This window comes from Micromesistius poutassou (assembly GCF_964030765.1).
Source record: "Micromesistius poutassou genome assembly, chromosome: 14".
Lineage (NCBI taxonomy): Eukaryota > Metazoa > Chordata > Actinopteri > Gadiformes > Gadidae > Micromesistius > Micromesistius poutassou.
Window position 1 is genome coordinate 16,044,792 of NC_140284.1, and position 21,098 is coordinate 16,065,889.

The 21,098-nt window shown below is 52.8% G+C and overlaps 2 protein-coding genes across 3 annotated transcripts in view; one reads left to right on the top strand and one right to left on the bottom strand.

Annotated features, from left to right (window-relative positions):
- The first annotated feature begins 2,236 nt into the window (after positions 1-2,236).
- acp6 (acid phosphatase 6, lysophosphatidic) lies at positions 2,237-9,112 on the top strand. Its single transcript, XM_084478361.1, has 10 exons — positions 2,237-2,348; positions 2,856-3,090; positions 3,554-3,682; positions 4,615-4,745; positions 5,746-5,825; positions 5,950-6,037; positions 6,250-6,382; positions 6,547-6,740; positions 7,194-7,359; positions 8,419-9,112. The coding sequence occupies exons 2-10, from the start codon at positions 2,872-2,874 to the stop codon at positions 8,551-8,553; spliced, it is 1,275 nt and encodes a 424-aa protein (XP_084334487.1). The 5' UTR covers positions 2,237-2,348; positions 2,856-2,871; the 3' UTR covers positions 8,554-9,112.
- Positions 9,113-9,230: 118 nt separating this feature from the next.
- The window catches only part of bcl9 (BCL9 transcription coactivator), a 28,855-nt gene continuing 16,987 nt past the window's right edge, over positions 9,231-21,098 (bottom strand). For both annotated transcript variants that reach the window (XM_084477970.1, XM_084477969.1), the window contains exons 4-10: positions 20,442-20,755; positions 18,816-18,923; positions 17,885-18,071; positions 16,765-16,861; positions 14,035-16,246; positions 12,244-12,516; positions 9,231-11,638 (exon numbers count right to left, since the gene is read on the bottom strand). In XM_084477970.1, coding sequence (XP_084334096.1) covers positions 10,530-11,638; positions 12,244-12,516; positions 14,035-16,246; positions 16,765-16,861; positions 17,885-18,071; positions 18,816-18,923; positions 20,442-20,755 — 4,300 coding nt within the window. In that variant the 3' untranslated portion in view covers positions 9,231-10,529. The remainder of the gene's footprint in view (positions 11,639-12,243; positions 12,517-14,034; positions 16,247-16,764; positions 16,862-17,884; positions 18,072-18,815; positions 18,924-20,441; positions 20,756-21,098) is intronic.

Consider the following 21,098-nt stretch of genomic DNA (forward strand, 5'->3'; position numbering starts at 1 on the left):
GTACTAAAGAATTCAAAAACATAAACACACTCTACCCAAGGTTGAAAAATTGAGATGTTAAAAACTAAACTTTGTTTTTAAGACCAGAGCATGGTCGAAGCTGTGATATTTCACAATGTCTGCTCTGACATTCTGTAGACCAGTTGCACAGTGATGGAGAGACGAGAGGAAGAGGAGAATCCTTCAGAGACAGAGATCAGAGATCAGAGAGCCAACGAATCAAAAAATCAACGACTGGTGAATCTCAACCTAGTGATCACAGACACAAATAGAGTTTTGTTAATAGCTGCAATGTACTTTGTAGAGGAAATCACGTATTTTCACAACGCGATAAAACATACATTAGGCGTAATACTCTGCAGCATCACTATCTTACTGAGCGAACTGTGCTAAACTACTCCATGCATTGACTGTTGAAGTGCAAATGTGCATCATTTACTCACAAATATCAACTTACTTAAAGTGCCTTCACGCTTTTAAATCTCACACAAGAATATGCTCTCTGGAGATAATCAAAAAATATGTTTTCAGATAGCGAAAGTACATTTAATCTTCATAATGACACGCAGGTAAATACGACTGTAAATACAACTGTAAACCAGGAGATAAAACAAAGAAGGAGAGGAAAATACAAGCCTACAAATCCGACTGTTTGCCGTATCGGGTGCACTTTGAGAGCAGCCTTTGAACGGTGTTCTACGTTTTTCCAAGCTTTGACTTTCTGACTCGGACGCCGTGCAGGTCCGTTCGACCACTAGGAGGCTGTGGAGGCTCGTTCTGACCACTAGGGGGCAGCGTTGCGTTGCTTCTCAGACCCTCGCGAAGACCAATCGTGTTATTTTTGTCCAATGCGATTTTAAATTCATGTTGATTTGTCTGTGATTTGTAAGCGCTTTTTGATGACTGAAAATAATAAATATAACATTTAATAACTGTGATATTGGCTGGGCTACTGACTTTGGGTTAGAACTTTAGACAGAAAGTATTAAAATATTTTTTGTTGTACAGTAGAAGATTTTGAATGTGTGTGCATGTCGAGTTCGATGATGTAAAGCGAATTCTGAACCAGAAAAATTATATGATCTATTCTTTATCTATGTTGTCTTATTTTACGAGGCTTATTAACTCAATGCTTTATCCTTAGGCTTTATGGAGGATAATAATCGTAATACTTAAAATTACGAAATAAATTTCCATTGATAAGATCTTGTCTTCAAATTAAGTGAAAGTAAACCAATCATCCCAGTTTTTTCTATCGTTTAGTTTAGTGAACAATTGTTTAAAGGGGTCCTATATTATGGCCTTTTTTTACTGTTAATTATTTAATTTGTTTGATCTCATAGAATTGATTTCCAACAATAAAGGGTTGTCGAGCACATTATTTTTGTCCTACTGTAAATACTTTTGTTAAATAACGATGAAAAATACTGTATATTTACTATATTTTATTGTTGTTTTCGTTTACAAGGTCTTAATATATCAAAACACTTAAATAATTGCATCCTTTAACAAAGTAATAATAAATATATTAGGCCTACCTGTCAGACGATAACGTTACACAATCTTTAAGTTAATACCAAATCCCACTCTAACCGTATTCGTATTTATATATATTGTTCATATTACACATCCATTCATTTAACCCAACTTCAACTGTTAACCCTATAATCAAACCTGAACGTTAACTGTATGTTCGTTTTGAACTATATATCTAATTTATATATATATATATATACATATATATATATACATATATATATACATATATATATATATATATATATATACATATATATATATATATATATACATATATATATATATATACATATATATATATATATATACAATATATATATATATATATATATATATATATATATATATATATATATATATATATATATATATATATATACGTGAATCCGACCATCTCCAATGTTGAAAAACAAACGGTTGAATAAAATGTGATAAGGTGAAATAAAATAAAAATGAAATACGACCGATAACAATTGGTCGTATTTCAAATCTGTTGCAATGGCAATTGTAACATAATTATATTATATATTTATATAATATTAATATATCTAAGAATCATGGGAGAGTCGGTTGTGTAAAGTAACGCGTCATCGCGGCGGGCGAGGAGTGACGACGAGTGACGGGTCCTTACCAGTCCGTGATTGGTTGGGCTTGGTCACGTGTTTAATATTCACGACCGGCCTTCACTACCGGTGTAAGAAAACCACACTTCCGGTCGCATGTAGGAACCTTCCCTGACCCAGAAGAACCAGCGGCTCTTCGGGACTCGGGCCCTCTTTAAAACGCGCAGGGGCCCTCATTCACACCCGGTGAGTAACCCGCAGAGGGAGGCCTCATTGTGGGTAAAGTTGTGTTGTGTACGGGACGTCTCTGCGGTCGGAGGATCACACCAGGAGGGTTGTGTGTCAGATGGGGTTACTTTGCGGTCCCTCCGTCCTGGAGGAGACCGCCCTTACGTCAGGTGTGGACGGTGGGATGCACACCTGCTCCAGCTGTGGTGGTGACGTCTGTCACTCAACGAGACGGGGGGTCTGAGGTGACATTGTTGTTATCGCATGACAGTGTGAGTTAGTTAAAGTGATTATCTCTACCGTTCTGTACATACAGAATGTATTGACCATGCTTGCAGTAAGCAGTTATTAACTTGCAGTAAGCAGTTATTAACAAGTCTAAAGCTACAGGTTTGACCTTTTCTCTGAGACACACTCATAATAACCCCTCACGACCCACCAGGTGAGAACCACTGCTTTATATGAGGTAAGTGTCTAACTAACTGTCTAACTGTGTGTGTGTGTGTGTGTGTGTGTGTGTCCCAGGACACGACAGCAGAACATGAGGACTCTTTGGACCAAAGCAGGTGTTTTAGGTTCTGTGTCCGTGGCGTTCGGGTCGATGTGGTGGTCTCAGCAGAAGACTGAAGTCGACCCCATGGCGTCCAGCTGTCCCACGGTCCACACACACTCTACCTCTCCCTACGAGCTGAAGCTGGTGCAGGTTCTGTTCCGGCATGGGGCCAGAACGCCCCTCAAGTCCATTCCTGACATACTGGAGGTGAGTTCACTACAACATCCGTTTACTACAGATGATCCCATACCATTCTTTCCTTCCCGATATCGATTCAGATTCCTGAACTTGAGTATAAGCCGATACCGAGTATATACCGATACAGCATCTAGCAATGTGACTACTTAGAGCACTGGTTCTTATTGAAGGATTCTCCTATGATGAGTCATTTATAGTCAGTTCACTGTCGTTTACCGTCTACATAATTTTTTTCAGAACTAGATAATTTGCATTTATAATCTATAATTATGTAATTATGTCATGTGATGGTATCGGATTGACGCATAGACTTGTGTTCTCGCCGATACTGCATTTAAGGCAGCATCGGAGGAATTTCCGATACTGGTATCGGTGTTGGAACAACTCTACTGCTTACCAACTAACGCTCACCACAACAAAACGATACGATACTTTACGATCCGGTTCGTCCCGCCCACCCCCCCCCCCGCAGGCCCAGTGGGTGCCGTCCCTCCTCCACCCCCCAGCCCACACCAAGATGAACTACGTGGTGACGGACCTGCAGGGCGGCCCGCAGCCCCCCATGCCCGTGGAGGACAGCTACAGGAAGACCACCCTGGCTGTGAGTCGGGGCCGTCGGGGGTTCTGTGGCTCAAAAGACGCAAGACTCACTTGTTCAGAGTTCTCCTAGACGCGTCATTCACTTATTGTATGTTGTTCGTCCTGGCACTTAATGTACACACTTATTGTACGTTCTACGTCCTTGAACTTAATAATAGTACTTAGCATTGTGTATCTTAGCAAGGCGTTAGCAGAGTCAGCACTGCCAGGTAGGTTTTGGGCTAGCGTTCAGGCCTAGCTTGGATTGAATCTGCACTCTCAGTGTCGTGGTGTTATCTCCGCCTCCGCCGTCACAAAGGAACAAAAGAGAAGATAAATGATACGTGAGGGAATGACATTCACCCAGCAGTATCTGTCCTCGTCCAATCACAGTGCGGGCTATCAGTCCTCTTACACAACAACCTAGCCTGGTTCCGGCCTGGTAAAAATCCCCCCAAATAAATATAGATATCTTTGATATACTGAAAGCAAATTTGTTATTTGCTGTGTTGGCGTAGGCTGTTAGGCTGTAAATGGACTACATTTACACAGCGCTTTTCTAACCAGTGGCCACTCAGAGCGCTTTACAATACTGCCTCACATTCAACCATTCATACACACATTCACACACCGACGGCTGAGTCAGCCATGCAGAGTGACAGCCAGCTGGTCAGGAGCAGTCAGGTTGAGGTGCCTTGCTCAGGGACACATCGACACTCAGTGAGGCGGAGACAGGGATCGAACTAGCAACCCTCCGGTTACCAGCCAACCCGCTCTACCTCCTGAGCCACGTGCCGGCCTTAGTCTTGTAGTCTGCTTGAGCCGCCATTCTAACGCTCATAACCCTGGAGAGCTGACTCGTGATTGGCCCGTTCTGAGGTGTGGTTGTGTGTGTCCCTGGAGAACTGACTCCTGATTGGCCCGTTCTGAGGTGTGGTCCTGTGTGTCCTTCAGGGGGGGACCTTCCCAGGTCAGCTGACCACGGTGGGCATGCAGCAGCTGTACGAGCTGGGAGAGAGGCTGAGGAGGAGATACGTGGAGGAAGACCCCTTCCTCAGCCCTGTCTTCAGCTCCACCGAAGTCTAGTGAGTACCAGTACTACACCAGTACTATTACTAGTGTTACTATACCAGTACTATCACTAGTGTTACTATACCAGTACTATTACTAGTGTTACTATACCAGTACTATCACTAGTGTTACTATAACAGTACTATCACTAGTGTTACTATACCAGTACTATCACTAGTGTTACTATAACAGTACTATCACTAGTGTTACTATAACAGTACTATCACTAGTGTTACTATAACAGTACTATTACTAGTGTTACGATACCAGTACTATCACTAGTGTTACTATACCAGTACTATCACTAGTGTTACTATAACACTACTATTACTAGTGTTACAATAACAGTACTATCACTAGTGTTACTATAACAGTACTATTACTAGTGTTACTATACCAGTACTATCACTAGTGTTACTATAACAGTACTATTACTAGTGTTAATATACCAGTACTATCACTAGTGTTACTATAACAGTACTGTTACTAGTGTTACTATAACAGTACTATAACAGTACTATTCCTAGTGTTACTATAACAGTACTATTACTAGTAGTAAGTACCACTACTATAACAGAACTAGTGTTACTATACCAGTACTATCACTAGTGTTACTATAACAGTACTATTATTAGTGTTAATATACCAGTACTATCACTAGTGTTACTATAACAGTACTATTACTAGTGTTACTATAACAGTACTATAACAGTACTATTCCTAGTGTTACTATAACAGTACTATTACTAGTAGTAAGTACCACTACTATAACAGAACTATTACTAATAGTAGTACTATAACAGTACTATTACTAGTAGTAAGTAGCACTCCTATAACAGTACTATTACTATTAACCAGTAAGTGATCATTCCACCCTATTGGTCTGCAGTCCAGAACGTGGTTCTTGTTACGACACCAGCTTTGTCTCATCCTCTGGTTTCCATCACAGCATAATGTCCACATGGTTGTTTCTCCGTCGCGTTGAACGCTGCTTGTCTCCTCTGGTCCCTCCAGCGTGCGTTCCACCAACATCGTGAGGACCATCGAGTCGGCCAAGTGCCTGGTGGCCGGGCTCTTCAAGCAGCAGCAGACCGGTGTGTAGCCCGGCGGCGCCGTAGACCCTGTCTCTGCCCGGCGGCGCCGTAGACCCTGTCTCTGCCCGGTGGGCGGTAGGTTAGCGGCTCACTGCCATGTCCTCTCTGTCCTCTCGCCCTGAAGGCGCTGTGCCCATCCTGACGACGGAGGCTCTGTCTGAAAACCTGTACCCCAACTACAACGGCTGCAAACTCCTCAAGATGATCGCAGGGTAAGGCGTCCTGTACACCTCCCAGACAAACGGGGTGGTCTGATTACAGGAATCATGACTGGAAATCTGTCTTGTGTGTGTGTGTGTGTGTGTGTGTGTGTGTGTGTGTGTGTGTGTGTGTGTGTGTGTGTGTGTGTGTGTGTGTGTGTGTGTGTGTGTGTGTGTGTGTGTGTGTGTGTGTGTGTGTGTGTGTGTGTGTGTGTGTGTTTCAGCCACCGCTGGGCCGAGTCGGCGACGGTCCCCGACATCGTGGCCGACCTGCAGCGCGTCCATAAAGCTCTCGGCATCTCGTCCAATCAGCGCGTCGACTTCATCCTCATCAGAGACGACATGGTGGCCCGAGAGGTGACTATGGGTGCCGGGGGCGGGGCTCCGTGAAGCAGCGCTGGTGCGCATTATGGGTCTTCCTCCTGGTTGGCTGCGTGGCCCCGCACCTGGCCTTAGCAGCAGCAGCAGCGTTGCGCCGGGCCCTGTAACTGAGTGGTCCTCTGTGGTTCCTTGGTGTTCAGGCCCACGGGCTGCCCTGCCCGGCAGTGCTGCAGACCTGGAGGAGCACGGTGGAGCGGAGGGCCGTGGACATGATCTACCACATCTACGAGCCCAGCAAGAGGGAGAACCTGCAGCTGTGCGTGGGCCCCCTGCTGCACATGCTGATGAGCAACATAGAGGAGAAGCTCCAGGGAACGGCGGCGGAGCCCGACAGGTGAGGCGGCCCCCCACGCACACACAGAGGGCCCCCGGGGTCCCCAACACACAGAGGGCCCCCGGGGTCCCCAACACACAGAGGGCCCCCGGGGTCCCCCCACACACAGAGGGCCCCCCGGGCCCCCCCAACACACAGAGGGCCCCCGGGCCCCCCCAACACACAAAGGGCCCCCGGGGCCCCCCCACACACAGAGGGCCCCTGGGCCCCCCCAACACACAGAGGGCCCCCGGGGCCCCCCCACACACAGAGGGCCCCCGGGGCCCCCACTGCCCCAGACCGGTCCTCCCACTGCCCCAGACCAGTCCCATTGCCCCAGACCAGTCCCACTGCCCCACACCAGTCCTCCCACTGCCCCAGACCAGTCCTCCCACTGCCCCAGACCAGTCCTCCCACTGCCCCAGACCAGTCCCACTGTGAGTCTGACTCGGTGTTCCCCTCGCTGTGACCCAGGAAGCTGTTCCTGTACTCGGCCCACGACACCACCCTGATCCCGTGTCTGATGGCCATGGGGATCTTTGACATGCGCTGGCCTCCGTACGCCGCCGACATCACCCTGGAGCTGCACCAGCACAAGCAGACCAAGGACGCCTTCGTCAAGGTGTCCTACATCGGACAGGTGAGGGGGTGTGTCCTACATCGGACAGGTGAGGGGGTGTGTCCTACAGCGGACAGGTGAGGGGGTGTGTCCTACATCGGACAGGTGAGGGTGTGTGTCCTACATTGGACAGGTGAGGGGGTGTGTCCTACAGCGGCCAGGTGAGGGGGTGTGTCCTACAGCGGCCAGGTGAGGGGGGAGGTGTGTCCTACAGCGGCCAGGTGAGGGGGTGTGTCCTACATTTGAAAGGTGAGGGGGGAGGTGTCCTACAGCGGCCAGGTGAGGGGGTGTGTCCTACAGCGGCCAGGTGAGGGGGGGAGGTGTCCTACAGCGGCCAGGTGAGGGGGGAGGTGTGTCCTACATCGGACAGGTGAGGGGGTGTGTCCTACAGCGGCCAGGTGAGGGGGTGTGTCCTACAGCGGCCAGGTGAGGGGGGATGCTCTGATCGGTCCTTCAGACCGGGCCCCTCCCCTCAGTCAGCAGGCGGAAGACTCACAATCCAACAAACTCCATAAGGAGTTCTGACCGGCTGTGAACTGTGTGATGCCAACTTAGGGTCGATGATTAACAATTATTCTTAATTATTCTTTATTATTATTATTATTATTATTATTAACAAGAAGTGAATAGCAGGGAATAGCTCGGGGCTTTATTCACCACTATTCACGGAGCCTGAGGTGAACAATTGTCTTAGTATATACTACACGTGTACACTTTTTGCTGGGATTCATGTTTTTATTAGCCGTTTATTTGTTGTTATTAGTGTGACGAGACGACCGTCCCTCGCGTTGAAAACAATATCCCGAGTTTGAGATCTCAATCATGGGATATCGGCCAATATCCCGAGATAGTGAACCAATCAAATTCTTTAGGAGGTTCACGTGTAGCATATACTAATAAGATATGTTAACAGGAAACAGGCCATTATTCGTGGAATATCTGTTATAGGATGTGATTTTAGACTACTGATCAGCACTGAGTTCTGATCTTCCCAGGCTGTTGTAAGCTACCAGCTAGTTGCTGACAGCCAGCTGTGGGGACTCTAAGTGACGCTTGTCCGCCGTGTTGTTTGTGTTTCAGGACCAGCTGATCCCGGGCTGCAGCGGTGTGTTCTGCCCCGTCCAGGAGTTCAAACGGGCCCTGGCCGCCTGCTCCCTGTCCTCTGAACTCTACCAGTCCCGCTGCAGCAACACGGAGGGCGTGGCCACGCCCTGAGCCCCGCCCCCCGGCGGTGCGTCCGTGAAGGTCCTCGTTAACCAGCAGATGTCCCTCAGGCAGCAGGATGTTTTATCACAAGGCCCAACAACGACAAACAACCTCTTGACGTTAGTTACGATTTGTTGCACAATGCTAGCGAGGGAAACCTGATGTAGAATTGTATCTATTTTCCTATTCCCGATTCCCAAGTTATCCCAGACCGAACATGAATGAGAACTTTTATCAACGATTAGGATACAAATCACAGGTCAGTTCTTCTGGGCTATCCAGATGTGTTTTTCCGCCGTGATGCTAACCTTCACGCTAAAACTAAGAACCCGACTATAATTTTATTTGGCTGACGCTGAGCGTTTCTTAGTGTCTGCCTATGCAAGCCTTTCATCATCATGCCTACTGGAAGGTGAATGATGCCCGCTGATACTTGAAGATGCATTACTATAGGGCACCGCTCAATACACTGGGCAACTATTTTTTCACCTTTTAAGTTATTTCAAATACATTTTGGTTTTGCTTTGTGGATTAATGAATAAAGAACTGGTTGAACTCATCTGCATAACGGGAAACCATTCATTTACACGAAGCACCACGAGACTCCCTCACTGACCAGAGCCTGGACACACACGGGACAACATGTATATACCAAAACAATATCTTTTATTTGTAGTCCATCACCACAGCCCTGGGAGGCTATTCTGCACCAAAGCCAAGGAGAAACACATGACAAGCTTATACAACAGAAGGAAGTCCACTGGATGGAAAGCATTAAGAGTTGTACATTTCCGTGTGTCTACTCCGGACATGGGGCCAGCCTTCCTGGCGTTAACCGGCTCTAACTAGCTCTACTTCTAGAATATCAACCAATCCCATCGTCCCGTCCTGATAACCTCCTTAATGTGGGGATTATTGCTGTGGGAATGATTTCTTAAAATTGTTATACCCAGATTTCAACAAGAGCATCGTAAACGAAAAAATCAAATAAAAAAATGAACATAGGAACACAACAGGAAGCAGAACACACAGAGCACATATCTGAACGGTATCCACGCTGCCGCCCCAGAGCCGTGCTGACGCCCGGTCTGGCGGACTTTGGAGATGATCAAAGTGCGGCCAGGCGGGAGCGGTGGGCTCCACGACGGAGGATGAAGACTTCTGCAGGCGCCCGCGGTTGTGCTTTTCTTTTTTTAATAATACTATTATCTTAATGAGGTCATCGTTTGGTTTGTTATACACTGGAGTTACAAAGGAAATTAAAATAGACTAAAATTCAAAAAGCCCACCAATGGCAAACGGTACAGTATCTTTAAGGGGGGGGGGGGGGCAGTCCTCCACCAATGAAAGTAGGGTAGGAGGTCAGAGGTCACTGATAGAATGCCTATACATACAGACACATACGTACCACACAAACACAGTCTCTGGCGCGCACACACCCACACACTCACAGGAATATACTGTACAGAAACAGTCCAAACTATGGAGGGAGAGACGAGATGGAGTTCCACTAAATCTTCACGAAGCACAAGTCGTCTTTACTCCGTTCCCCGGTGACCGCTTTCAGGACTTTTTTTTTATTTGTAAAAGTAGACATATACTGTGGCGTCGCCACGCCGACGTGGAGTTAGGCTGATCCTCTTTGACGTCGCTTTCATAAGTCCCATAATCAAAAAACACGAGAAAGTTCTTTTTTTTTTTTTGCGAAATCGATGCACAACAATCCATACATTCTGAAGTTCATGAGCCCAAAACGAAGAGTTCTTGTGGCCAAAAGTACTCCGCCCCCATGGCCCCTGGAGCCGTGGCCCCCCCAGGACACTCCGGCCCCCAGGAAGCGTCGGCCCCCCGCTGGCTCCGGGCCCCCGGACCCCGCTGCGTCCTGCTCCTCCAGGGTCTGAGTCCCTCTCACCCTCCCCCCACGACCGCTCCTCCTCCTCCTCCTCCGTGCTTGTGGAACGTCCCGGAACATTCTAGGAGCGCGGTCAGAACATGCCGGGGCCCGGGCTGAAGCCCATGTCCATGTCCATCCCCCGGGGCCGCATCTGGCCCATCATCATCGTCTGCTGCGGGGGCCCGCCCATCCCCTGCAGTGACATCATCATGTTGGGCGAGCCCCCGGGGCCCGGGTGGGCCATCTGCCTCCCCTGCATCATCCCGCCGGGGCCCCCGGGGGACATCATCCCGCCCGGCCCCCCGGGGGACATCATGCCCCCGGGGCCCCCCGGCGACATCATCCGGTGCTGGGGGCCCATCATGCCCTGACCCATGAACCCCGGGGGCCGCATGGGGTTGTGGCCCGGGTTCCCCATGGCCATGTCTTGGGGCCCCATCCCCCCGCCCGGCCCCCCCGGCATGCCGCCCATCCCCTGCATGGCCATGCCCATCCTGGGGGGCCCCTCGGCCATCATGCCCTGCATGGGGAAGCCGGAGGGGTGTGGCTGCTTGCCCCCCGGGTCGCCCCCCCCCCGGGGGAAGTAGGACAGAGTCTGGCTGGGCTTCTCCGACGGGATGATCCGGGACAGGTCGAACTCGGGGATCCCCGAGGCCCCCGGCCGCATCACCTCGTGGAGGTCCGCGTCGCTGAAGCCGCCCTGCATGCCGCCGAACTCCGGGCCCCCGGACGGGTTGGGCTTGCACATGCCGCCGCCGCCGCCACCGCCGCCGTCGCCCCCGTGGGACATGTTCCCCATGCGGCCCCCCATGGGCCCACCCTCGCCCTGGAAGCCCATGGGGTGGCCGGGGAAGCCCTGGGGCCCGGGGCCGTTGTGGGGGGAGAAGGGCCCCTGCTGGGAGGGGGACTGGGTGAGCGGGTAGCCCTGGCCCCGGTGCGGGTAGCCCATGCGGCCCTGGGCCATCATCTGGCCGGGGCCCATGCCCGGGTCCTGGCCGTGGGACACCATCATGCCGTGGGGCATCATGCCGGGGCCCATGTTGGGGCCCGCGTTGGGGGAGGGCATCTGGGGGGGCATCCCGTGGGAGAGGGGCTGGGAGCCCATGGGGGTCATGCCCAGGGGGCTGAGGGCCGGCATGGGCCCCGCGTTGTTGGGGCCCATCATGCGAGGGTTGCCCTGGTGATGGTTCATCCCCATCCCTACGGCAACGGGGGGAGGAAGAGGAAGGCGGCTCGTTAGCGGGTTAGGAGTGATGCTCAACGTACAAAAGGATCATTCAACATGTCTGATCAGGAGTTCTGTATGAGGCCCGTTATGAGGACGTCACAGAGTTATCCTGCAATATCATTTTACACCTTTACATTTAGGGCATTTAGCAGACGCTTTTATCCAAAGCGATCTACAATTTACAAAAGTACATTTGTTGTAAGAAGAGAAACAACAATATATCTCTGTGGGTACAGTAAGGATGTTCATAGAACCAAGTGGCAAGCACTAACCATCACTAGGTTAACCCATTCCCCTTATACAACAAAAATAGCTAGGATAAGATGCTACACCATGCTAAGTACTATTATTAAGTGCCAGGACGTACAACATAGAATAAGTGTGAAAGATATATATATATATACATAGACTTAGATCTATCCCCAGCTGTAGATCTAGTTCTATATAAATATCTAGATCTATATATCTAGATCATGTACGTTTGTTAACTAGAGATCTGTCCACTATCAGGACTCTAGATCATTAACCCCCGGTCTGACTGTGAGGCTGAGGCCCCTGTCCGGGCCCCGGTCCTCACCGTTGTTGTTCATGGAGGGCAGGTTGGGCGAGCGTGCGGGCGGCGAGTCGTCGTCGGAGCTGGCCACCGTCTTGATGGCGTCGTGGTACAGCGGCGTGGAGCTGGGCATGGCGAACTTGGACATGCGGGACATCATGATGGACAGCGGGTTCTGGGACAGCGTGGGCTCGGGGGGGATGGTGTAGGGGCTGCCCGAGGGCACGTTGCCCGGGTGGGACATCGGGCCCGAGGGGGCCCCTGAGGAGGGGGGCGCGGAGGGGGGCCCGTTGCCACCTGGAGAGGAATGAAAAAAGATAAAGAGTTAGGTTAAGTTAAGTTAAGTATGAAAGAAGGTAGGATCCATGTCTCCATACTCTGGACGCCGTCCTGCGTCACGTTCAACCGGCTCTAACTAGTTCTAGCTCTACAATATATATATATATATATTACTCCATCCTGTCCCAAACCGATAACCACCGGCCTGTGGGGCTTATCGCAGTGGGAACTAATATTTATCTATCAAACCCGATAAATGCATCATAACCAAAAATGTAATTTCAAAAAAATCAACACAACTGCAACAGGAAGCAGAACAGAACAACACAGATCACAGATCAATCATAGCTCTCTCAGCTGTCAGTTTCCGCGTGTGACCACATGGGGGCGCCACTGGACTGCGGTGAATCAGTGGCTACCACCAGAACGCGGTGTGTTTGATGAACGATGCATCAAATTGCTATGAAGAGAACCATTGTAATCCTAGACGGCGGAAACGAGACCGTATAAGGCGTTGCTTTAATTAGCATGTCGTGGTAAAAACCACGCCGGCTGGCCTGGTGTGAATTTGCTCCGTGCATTGATTCTGGTTTCAGTGTCAAACTGTAGCCTTCTGCTAACAGAGGTTTGAACTGAGTGAGCCTTAGGGCGCGCTCACACTAGGCCATCTGCACCGTGCCCGAGTACGTTTGCCCCCTAAAGTCTAGATCGTTTGGCTAGTGTGAGCACGCCATCCGTACTCAGGTACAGTTACATTCCGAGGTGTGCTCAGGCCACGGTACAGATGCTAATGAGCCGAAACGCGCACACGCACGGATATGCAAGCTATATGTACAAGAGGCAACCGTACTCAGGCCCACTTGAGATTGCCTAGTGTGAGCACGGCCCAGCGGCACAGTGGGGGGGGGGGGGGGGGGGGGGCAATCGTACTTGAGTATGATACAGGGCGACTTTGCCTAGTGTGAGTGCACCCTTAGACACACCTAGCCTGGCTGTATCTAATGACCTGCTCACACCAACGTTAGTTCAGATGATCATTATGTTTTGCAGGATTAATTAATGCATTTACGGCAAGAATGATAGTTTCGTATCAAAAGAAGGCGGCACGAATTAGTAGAATCAGTTGACCGCTGAGACGCAGATACACCGTCAGCCCAGAAAGTAGATCCAGAGATGTATTCAGAGCCCTATTACTACCACTGAGCATTGATCTGTTCACAAGCAGAATACAACCATGGATTAAAACCATCACTAGTTGGATTATAATTCAACCATATTAGAACTAGCTGTATCTATAAAGCCAACCGGTGCTCCACTGGGGAGCTACTGAAGTCCGGACCCCGACCGGACTACAGGAAGGGGAGGGGCCTACGTACTGAAATGGACCGGACCACAGGAAGGGGAGGGGCCTACGCACTGAAGTGGACTGGACTACAGGAAGGGGAGAGGCCTACACACTGAAGTGGACCGGACCACAGGAAGGGGAGGGGCTTACGTACTGAAGTGGACCGGACCACAGGAAGGGGAGGGGCCTACCTTGCTCCATGTTGCCCATCATGTTGGGCGAGGTGATGTTGAGGGGGGGCTTGCCCCCCTGTGGCGGGACCCCCGGACTCTGCATGGGGGGCTTGGGGGACGAGGCCCACCCCGGGGAGGGGTTGGGGAGAGACGGGGACCTCATGTGCACCGGGGAGGCCCCGGCGGAGCCCATCATGGAGTGGGGAGACTTCATGGGCCCCGAGCTCTGGGGGCCCCCGGCGGGCGGGGCGTTGGGCCCCGGGGGGCCGGACAGCATGCCGGCCAGCTGGGACGGCGTCTGGGGGGACTTGAGGTTCCCGGAGGGGGAGCCCATCATGGGGGACTGGACCTGCCGCAGGGGGGGGGACTTGAGGGGGTTGATGCTGGGGGAGTTGCCCCCCCCCGCCTGGACGTTGAGGTCCGCCGGCTTGCGGCCCCTCTGGCCCGGCGCCGGCCCCCCCCCCGGGGGGAGGTGGTTCAGCCGGCCGTTGCCGCTGGCGGGGCCCCCGGGCCGGTGCTCCGGGCCGAAGGGGCCCTGCTCCCCGTGCGGGCCCCCCCTCATGCCCCCGGGGGCCCCCGGGAAGGGCCGCCCCGGGCCCATGGGGAAGTCGCCCGGCTGGCCCTGGTCGGGGAACGGCGGCCCCTGCATGGGCCGGCCCTGGGGGCCCATGTTCTCCATGGGGGGCCCCCCGCCCGCCCGCATCCTCATCATCTCGTCGGGGCTCATGTTCATGGGCGGCTCTCCGCGCAGTTTGGACGGGTGCATGTGGGGCCCCGGGCCCCCGCCCATGCCGAACTCGGGCCCCATCTCGCGGCCCCCCATGCCCTGCAGCCGGGCGGAGGGGCTCATGGGCCCGTCCCCCGGCATGCGGGGGAACATGCCCATGTTCCCGGGCTCCATGCCCCCCCGCTGGTGGCCCATCATGCGCTGCATGTCCATCATCATGCCGGGCGGGAGGCCCTTGTCCCCGGGGCCCCCTCCCCCGGGGCCCATCCCCTGGTGGAACATGGCCTCCTGCACCGCCTGGGGGTTCGGGAAGCGCTCGCCCCGCCCCCCGGGGCCCCCGAACATCCCTCCGGGGCCCCCGGGGAAGCCCCTGGGGTCCCCCATCCTGGGGTCCCCCATGCGGGGGGGCATGTCGTCGGGCCAGCCCATGCCGGGCCGCGGGGGCCCGTCCATGTCCGGGTTCATCATGCCCTGGAAGCCCGGCATGCGCTGCATGTGCTGGGGCATGCCGCGGGGCCCGGGCCCCATGCGCTCCTGGTAGTGCTCCGGCGGCCCCCCGGGGCCTCCCCACATCTCCCCGGGGCCCATCTGGTAGGGCGGCGGGGGCCCGCGCATCATGCCGCGCGGGCCGTGGGGGTGCATCATCATGTCGGGCGGCAGCGGGCGGTGCTGCAGCTCCTGCTTCCTCTTCTTCTCCTCGTAGAACTCCTGCTGCAGCTTCAGCCAGGCCACCTGCTCCGGGGTCATCTGGTCCCCGTCCCCGCAGCCCCCGGGGCCCCCCATGTGGGGGCCCATGTCGTCCTGCGGGAAGGGCGGCATCTCCCGGGGGCCGTGCGGCGGTCCGAAGGGCGGGCCCTGGGGCCGGGGCCCCCCCGGCGGCCCCAGGCTCTGGGACTGGGCCATCATGGCCTGCAGCGGGCCCTGCTCCGGCCGGCGGGGCCCGCCGTCGGGGCCGCCCTCGTGGGGGCCCCCGTGGCACTGCGGGGGCCCCGGCGGCGGGGCGTCGCGGTCGTCGGGGAAGAGCATGCGCTGGATGTCCCGCAGCGTCTGCAGCGAGCGCTGCCGGTGCTCCAGCTGCTCCTGGGAGAGCCCGTCCGTGTTGGCCTCCATGTTCAGCAGCTCCTGGGCCAGCTGCTGCTGCTGCTGCTGCTGCTGGGGCGTCAGGCCCGAGCTGCTCTGGCCCCCCGCCGCCGGGCCCCCGTCGCCCTGCTGGGGGGCGTTGTGGCCGCCGCCGCCGCCGCCCTCCGGCTGGCCCCCGGGGGCCTGGTCGCCGGGGGCCGAGGGGTGACCGGGGCTGTTGCCGGGGAGGTGTTTGGGCTCCATGCCCCCCGAGGAGGACCCCTCCTGCGGGAGGCCCCCGGACTGGGGCCCCTGGTTGGAGGTCTGGGGCGGGCCGGAGTCCGTCATGCCGGGCAGCGGGGGCTTGGGTCCGGGCTGGTGGTTGGGGTCCTGGTGGGACTGGGGCTGTCCGGGGGGCTTGGACTCATTCCGGAGGGCGTTGTTCTGTCAGAGCGAGGGAGGAGAACGGGTGATTAGAGATGTTACCATACCATTCTTTCCTTCCCGATGCCAATTCCGATTCCTGAACTTTGGAACTTTGAGTATATACCGATACAGCATCTAGCCTCGTAACTACTGATAGCACTGGTTCTTATTGAAGGGTTCTCTTACGATGACGGCCATGTTTCAGTCGGTTGACTGACTGTCGGTCATTTACATCTATAATCTATATTCATAATAATACTTTAGTATTCTTGTAGTTAAGCATCCATGCATCAGTGTTTTACAGACTTTCCACCTCCGACCGTTGATGAACAGCATCACACCGTAGTGTTTGTGATGTTCTCTGTGTAGTAAACGAGTAACGTGACGTATCGGATCGTCGCATAGACATGCGTATCGCTGATACCCGATACTACGGCAGTATCGGAGGAATATCAGACATCCGTACAACTCTAGATTAGGTTATAATTCATCATATACATTGCATCGTGTGTGTGTGTGTGTGTGTGTGTGTTTACCAGGAGGAGGTGGGCCTTCTCCTTGTTGTTGGAGATGTTCTTCATGTGGAAGCTGATGATGTTTTCTGTGTGACCGGTCAGAACCGCATCGGCGGCCCTGAGGAGGAGACGCAAGCTGGTCAGATATCTGTCACAAGACACAGTGTGTGTGTGTGTGTGTGTGTGTGTGTGTGTGTGTGTGTGTGTGTGTGTGTGTGTGTGTGTGTGTGTGTGTGAGTGAAGCAGTGAGGCAGAATGTGTTCTGATGAGACCCTGAAGGAGGGGGGGCCAAGGTCAGCAGAGTAAACAAACCCTGTCACCCACCAGACGCTCACAGAGGCACTCAGCGCTCTGATCTTTAATTGTAATCGCTCACGCTGCGCTCGCTCTCTGCTGCACTGCTGCTCGGCCAATGGACAAGCAGCAGCATGTTTTGGCACATACCCGCTCTATCTCTGGGCGGCATGTGGCTCAGGAGGTAGAGCGGGTTTCTCTTGAAACTGGATGGTTGCTGGTTCGATCCCCGGCTCCTCCTAGCTGAGTGTGGAGGCGTCCCTGAGCGAGACGCCCTCACCCTGGCCAGCCGGCTGTCGCCCTGCGTGGCTGACTCCGCCGTCGGTGTGTGAATGTTTGCGTGAACGGGTGAATGTGAGGCTATATTGTAAAGCGCTAGTCGCTAGAGTGGCTGCTGGTTAGAGAAGCGCGGTATAAATGCAGTCCATTTACTGAGCCTTAAGAGCAACAAACAACAATGGACAGCGAAGAACCAGACGAACTCTGTTACGTTAGCGCTGGTCAGCCCTGAGTGGTGGACACACACACAGTGGGGGGTGTGTGTGTGTGTGTGTGTGTGTGTGTGTGTGTGTGTGTGTGTGTGTGTGTGTGTGTGTGTGTGTGTGTGTGTGTGTGTGTGTGTGTGTGTGTGTGTGCTTATGAACAGAGAAAGAGTCACCAGTAAAGCCCAAAGCCAGCTCTAAATAAACACAAGTGCAGGGCTGAGCCGCCGCTGTAGGCCACTGGAGCCGTCGTTAGGGGCTGAGGAGATTGGGTTGGGTACGGTGAAACAGTGATGTGGAGGTGAAGTGATGAACATTCAGCCGTTCAAACCGACCAAACGCCAAACAGAAGCGGTTCTCCTTACTTGTTGGCCATCTCGGTGGTGAAGACGTAGACGACCTTTGACCCCGCCTTCTGGCCGCCGCTGGGCTCCGTCACGGAGACCTGGCCCCCCAGTGCATTGTGGGAAGGTGTGGAGGCGCGGCTGAGCCCGGCGTTGGAGGTAGAGTGGGAGATGGCGTCCTGTGGCTTCACGTCGCCGGAGTTACAGTCTGCAGGGAGACGAGGAGAGGGGCCGGGGTTAGCATCGCACAGCTGGTCCTCCTAATACACGGGCTAGCACAGCGCAGCTAGCACCAGCCAGTTCTCCTAGCGCAGCTTTATTCGTTATTCTTTATTCAGATCCCCATTAGCTTCCACAGCTGTGGTCGCTAATGGTCGCTTCCTGGGGTCCACATAAAACACAAAAACAATACACAGACATATAAACATAGATACTGTACAAAATCCTATCAATACCACAAAAGTTAAAAACACTGTATATATATATATATATATATATATATATATATATATATATATATACACACAACACTTCAATACATTGTACAAACATCATTAACCTCTAAATAAAAATAAAAAAACAGCTAGCATCAGCCAGTTCTCCTAGCGCGCCGGCTAGCACAGAGCTACTAGCATTGCATGACCGTCCGTACAAGAGAGTGAAAGGCTCTGCGTGTTTCGGACCAATCAGGACATCCCTTCTCTGATTGGCTGGTAGAATCCATCCAGCCGTCCATCCCACGCCCCGCGTTCCCAGAACCAGACGGAGGTGCATGGAGGCATCGACTCAGCGGCAAAGGAACGCAGGGAGAAGCGGGATGTTCTCTGGTTCATTAGAGTCCAGATCTGACACCGCTCTGCTCTCTCTCTCTCTCTTCACAACGCTCCGATCACCCCTACAGCGGCTGCAGCTACAGATCCTCACAGCGGTACAGAAGGAACGTTGGACTCACTGAAGAAGCCTTTGTCGTCCTCGTCGCTCTCCCCCCCGGAGCACCAGTCCGCCCCGCTGTAGGGCTGCCTCCTCTCCGCCACGCACATACGCTTCACCCTGCTGCTGTCTGGGGGTCGGAGAGCAGAGAGAGCAGAGAGTACAGAGTCAGACATAGAGTCAGACATAGAGTCAGACATAGAGTCAGAGAGCAGAGTCAGAGAGCAGAGAGAGCAGAGAGTACAGAGTCAGACATAGAGTCAGACATAGAGTCAGAGAGCACAGAGTCAGACATAGAGTCAGAGAGCAGAGTCAGACACAGAGTGAGACACAGAGTCAGAGAGCAGAGTCAGACACAAAGTGAGACACAGAGTCAGAGAGCAGAGTCAGAGAGCAGAGTCAGAGAGCAGAGAACAGATTCAGCAACAGCTCAGCCATCTCATACAACGAGCCACTTGCAAACCCCTTCCCCTAATTGACCCAACGCGCGCACACACACGCACTGAGCAATTACTGGAGGAATTATTCTTCTGTCAATTAGCGAAACACATTTAAAAAAATCAAGGACAAATGTCAATAAAGTGACGTTGTGCTGACACTAATTATTGTTTAATTAGCTGGATAATGGAACCCAGGGCTAGGTGGTGGGTCTCCCCTCCTGAGTGCAGCACATGTACGTTAGGCCAAGTCAGCATGGAACCTCGTTATTAAGACTCTGCTTCGTGGAAATTAACAATCTGAGGGGTGAAAAGCGGCGTGATTTATCATTAATTGTTTGTGTTATTTTTTAAATGTTGGCCTCACTTCTGCTACCGTGAGTGAAATCAAAGCATAGTGGCTCCTTTCCATTAAAATGCATAACAAATCGTAACCATAGCTTTAATCAACATCATACGACATACTACGGAAACATAATAATAGTAATAATAATGTGATATTGGTTTTTAGTAGAACACCATTTCAGAATTGCCATCTTTACATTGTAAAATATCAATATCATATCGAACATCATATATTCCTAGGAACCCCCCCGGTCACACGCAGCGACTCTAACCAAGTCCTCCTCTCTAGAGGAGACCTCCACACTAGAGGAGTCCTCCACACTAGAGGAGACCTCCACACTAGAGGAGACCTCCTCTCTAGAGGAGACCTCCACACTAGAGGAGTCCTCCTCTCTAGAGGAGACCTCCACACTAGAGGAGACCTCCACACTAGAGGAGTCCTCCACACTAGAGGAGACCTCCACACTAGAGGAGTCCTCCTCTCTAGAGGAGACCTCCACACTAGAGGAGTCCTCCACACTAGAGGAGTCCTCCACACTAGAGGAGACCTCCACACTAGAGGAGACCTCCTCTCTAGAGGAGACCTCCACACTAGAGGAGTCCTCCACACTAGAGGAGACCTCCACACTAGAGGAGACCTCCACACTAGAGGAGACCTCCTCTCTAGAGGAGACCTCCACACTAGAGGAGACCTCCACACTAGAGGAGACCTCCACACTAGAGGAGACCTCCTCTCTAGAGGAGACCTCCACACTAGAGGAGTCCTCCTCTCTAGAGGAGACCTCCACACTAGAGGAGACCTCCACACTAGAGGAGTCCTCCTCGCTGGAGGTCTCCGGCCCCCCCCCCCGCAGCTCCTCACTCACCCTTCTCCTCTCCGGCGGGCGTGCCCGTGTCGGGCTGCTCGTACGACTCCACCGACGTGCTTCTTTCCCGCTTGACCTTGACCTTGGAGCCCGGGCCGGAGGCCAGGCCCTGGCCGTTCTTCATCCCCATGCCCCCAGCCCCGCCCCCGGCGCCTTTGGCCCCCAGGGTCTTGGGGTCCGAGGGGGAGGGCTGCGATTGGCCGCTCGCACTTCCCGGCTTCCCCTGATTGGGCAGTTTAGAGTCCATCTGGCCGGCAGTGGAGGGGGACATGACGGGGGGCGAGCGCACCATGGCCTCCGTCTTGGGTTTAGGGCTGGACAGGGGAGGAGAACCACAGGGTTACCGTCACAGACCGCGGGATGGGCCGGCCTATTGATAGGCAAAGTCAAAGTCGAGGGGGAGGGGCTAAATACATAGATTCATGTGGGTAACGGGATTCATTGATTTCGCAATTCTTGTATCGTCAGGTTGACTGCAAATGTACTTTCAAGAAATGTATTTTTTAAGCCAGAAACGTAAACATTATCCTAATGGAAATGATACTGGTGCAGTCCTACAGGGGGCGTTGTAGCGTATTCACTGTCATCTGTTTTTGGTGAATTGTTTGGTTCTGTTCAGACACTAACTTTCATAATGAACAACTGGCCCGGTCTGAA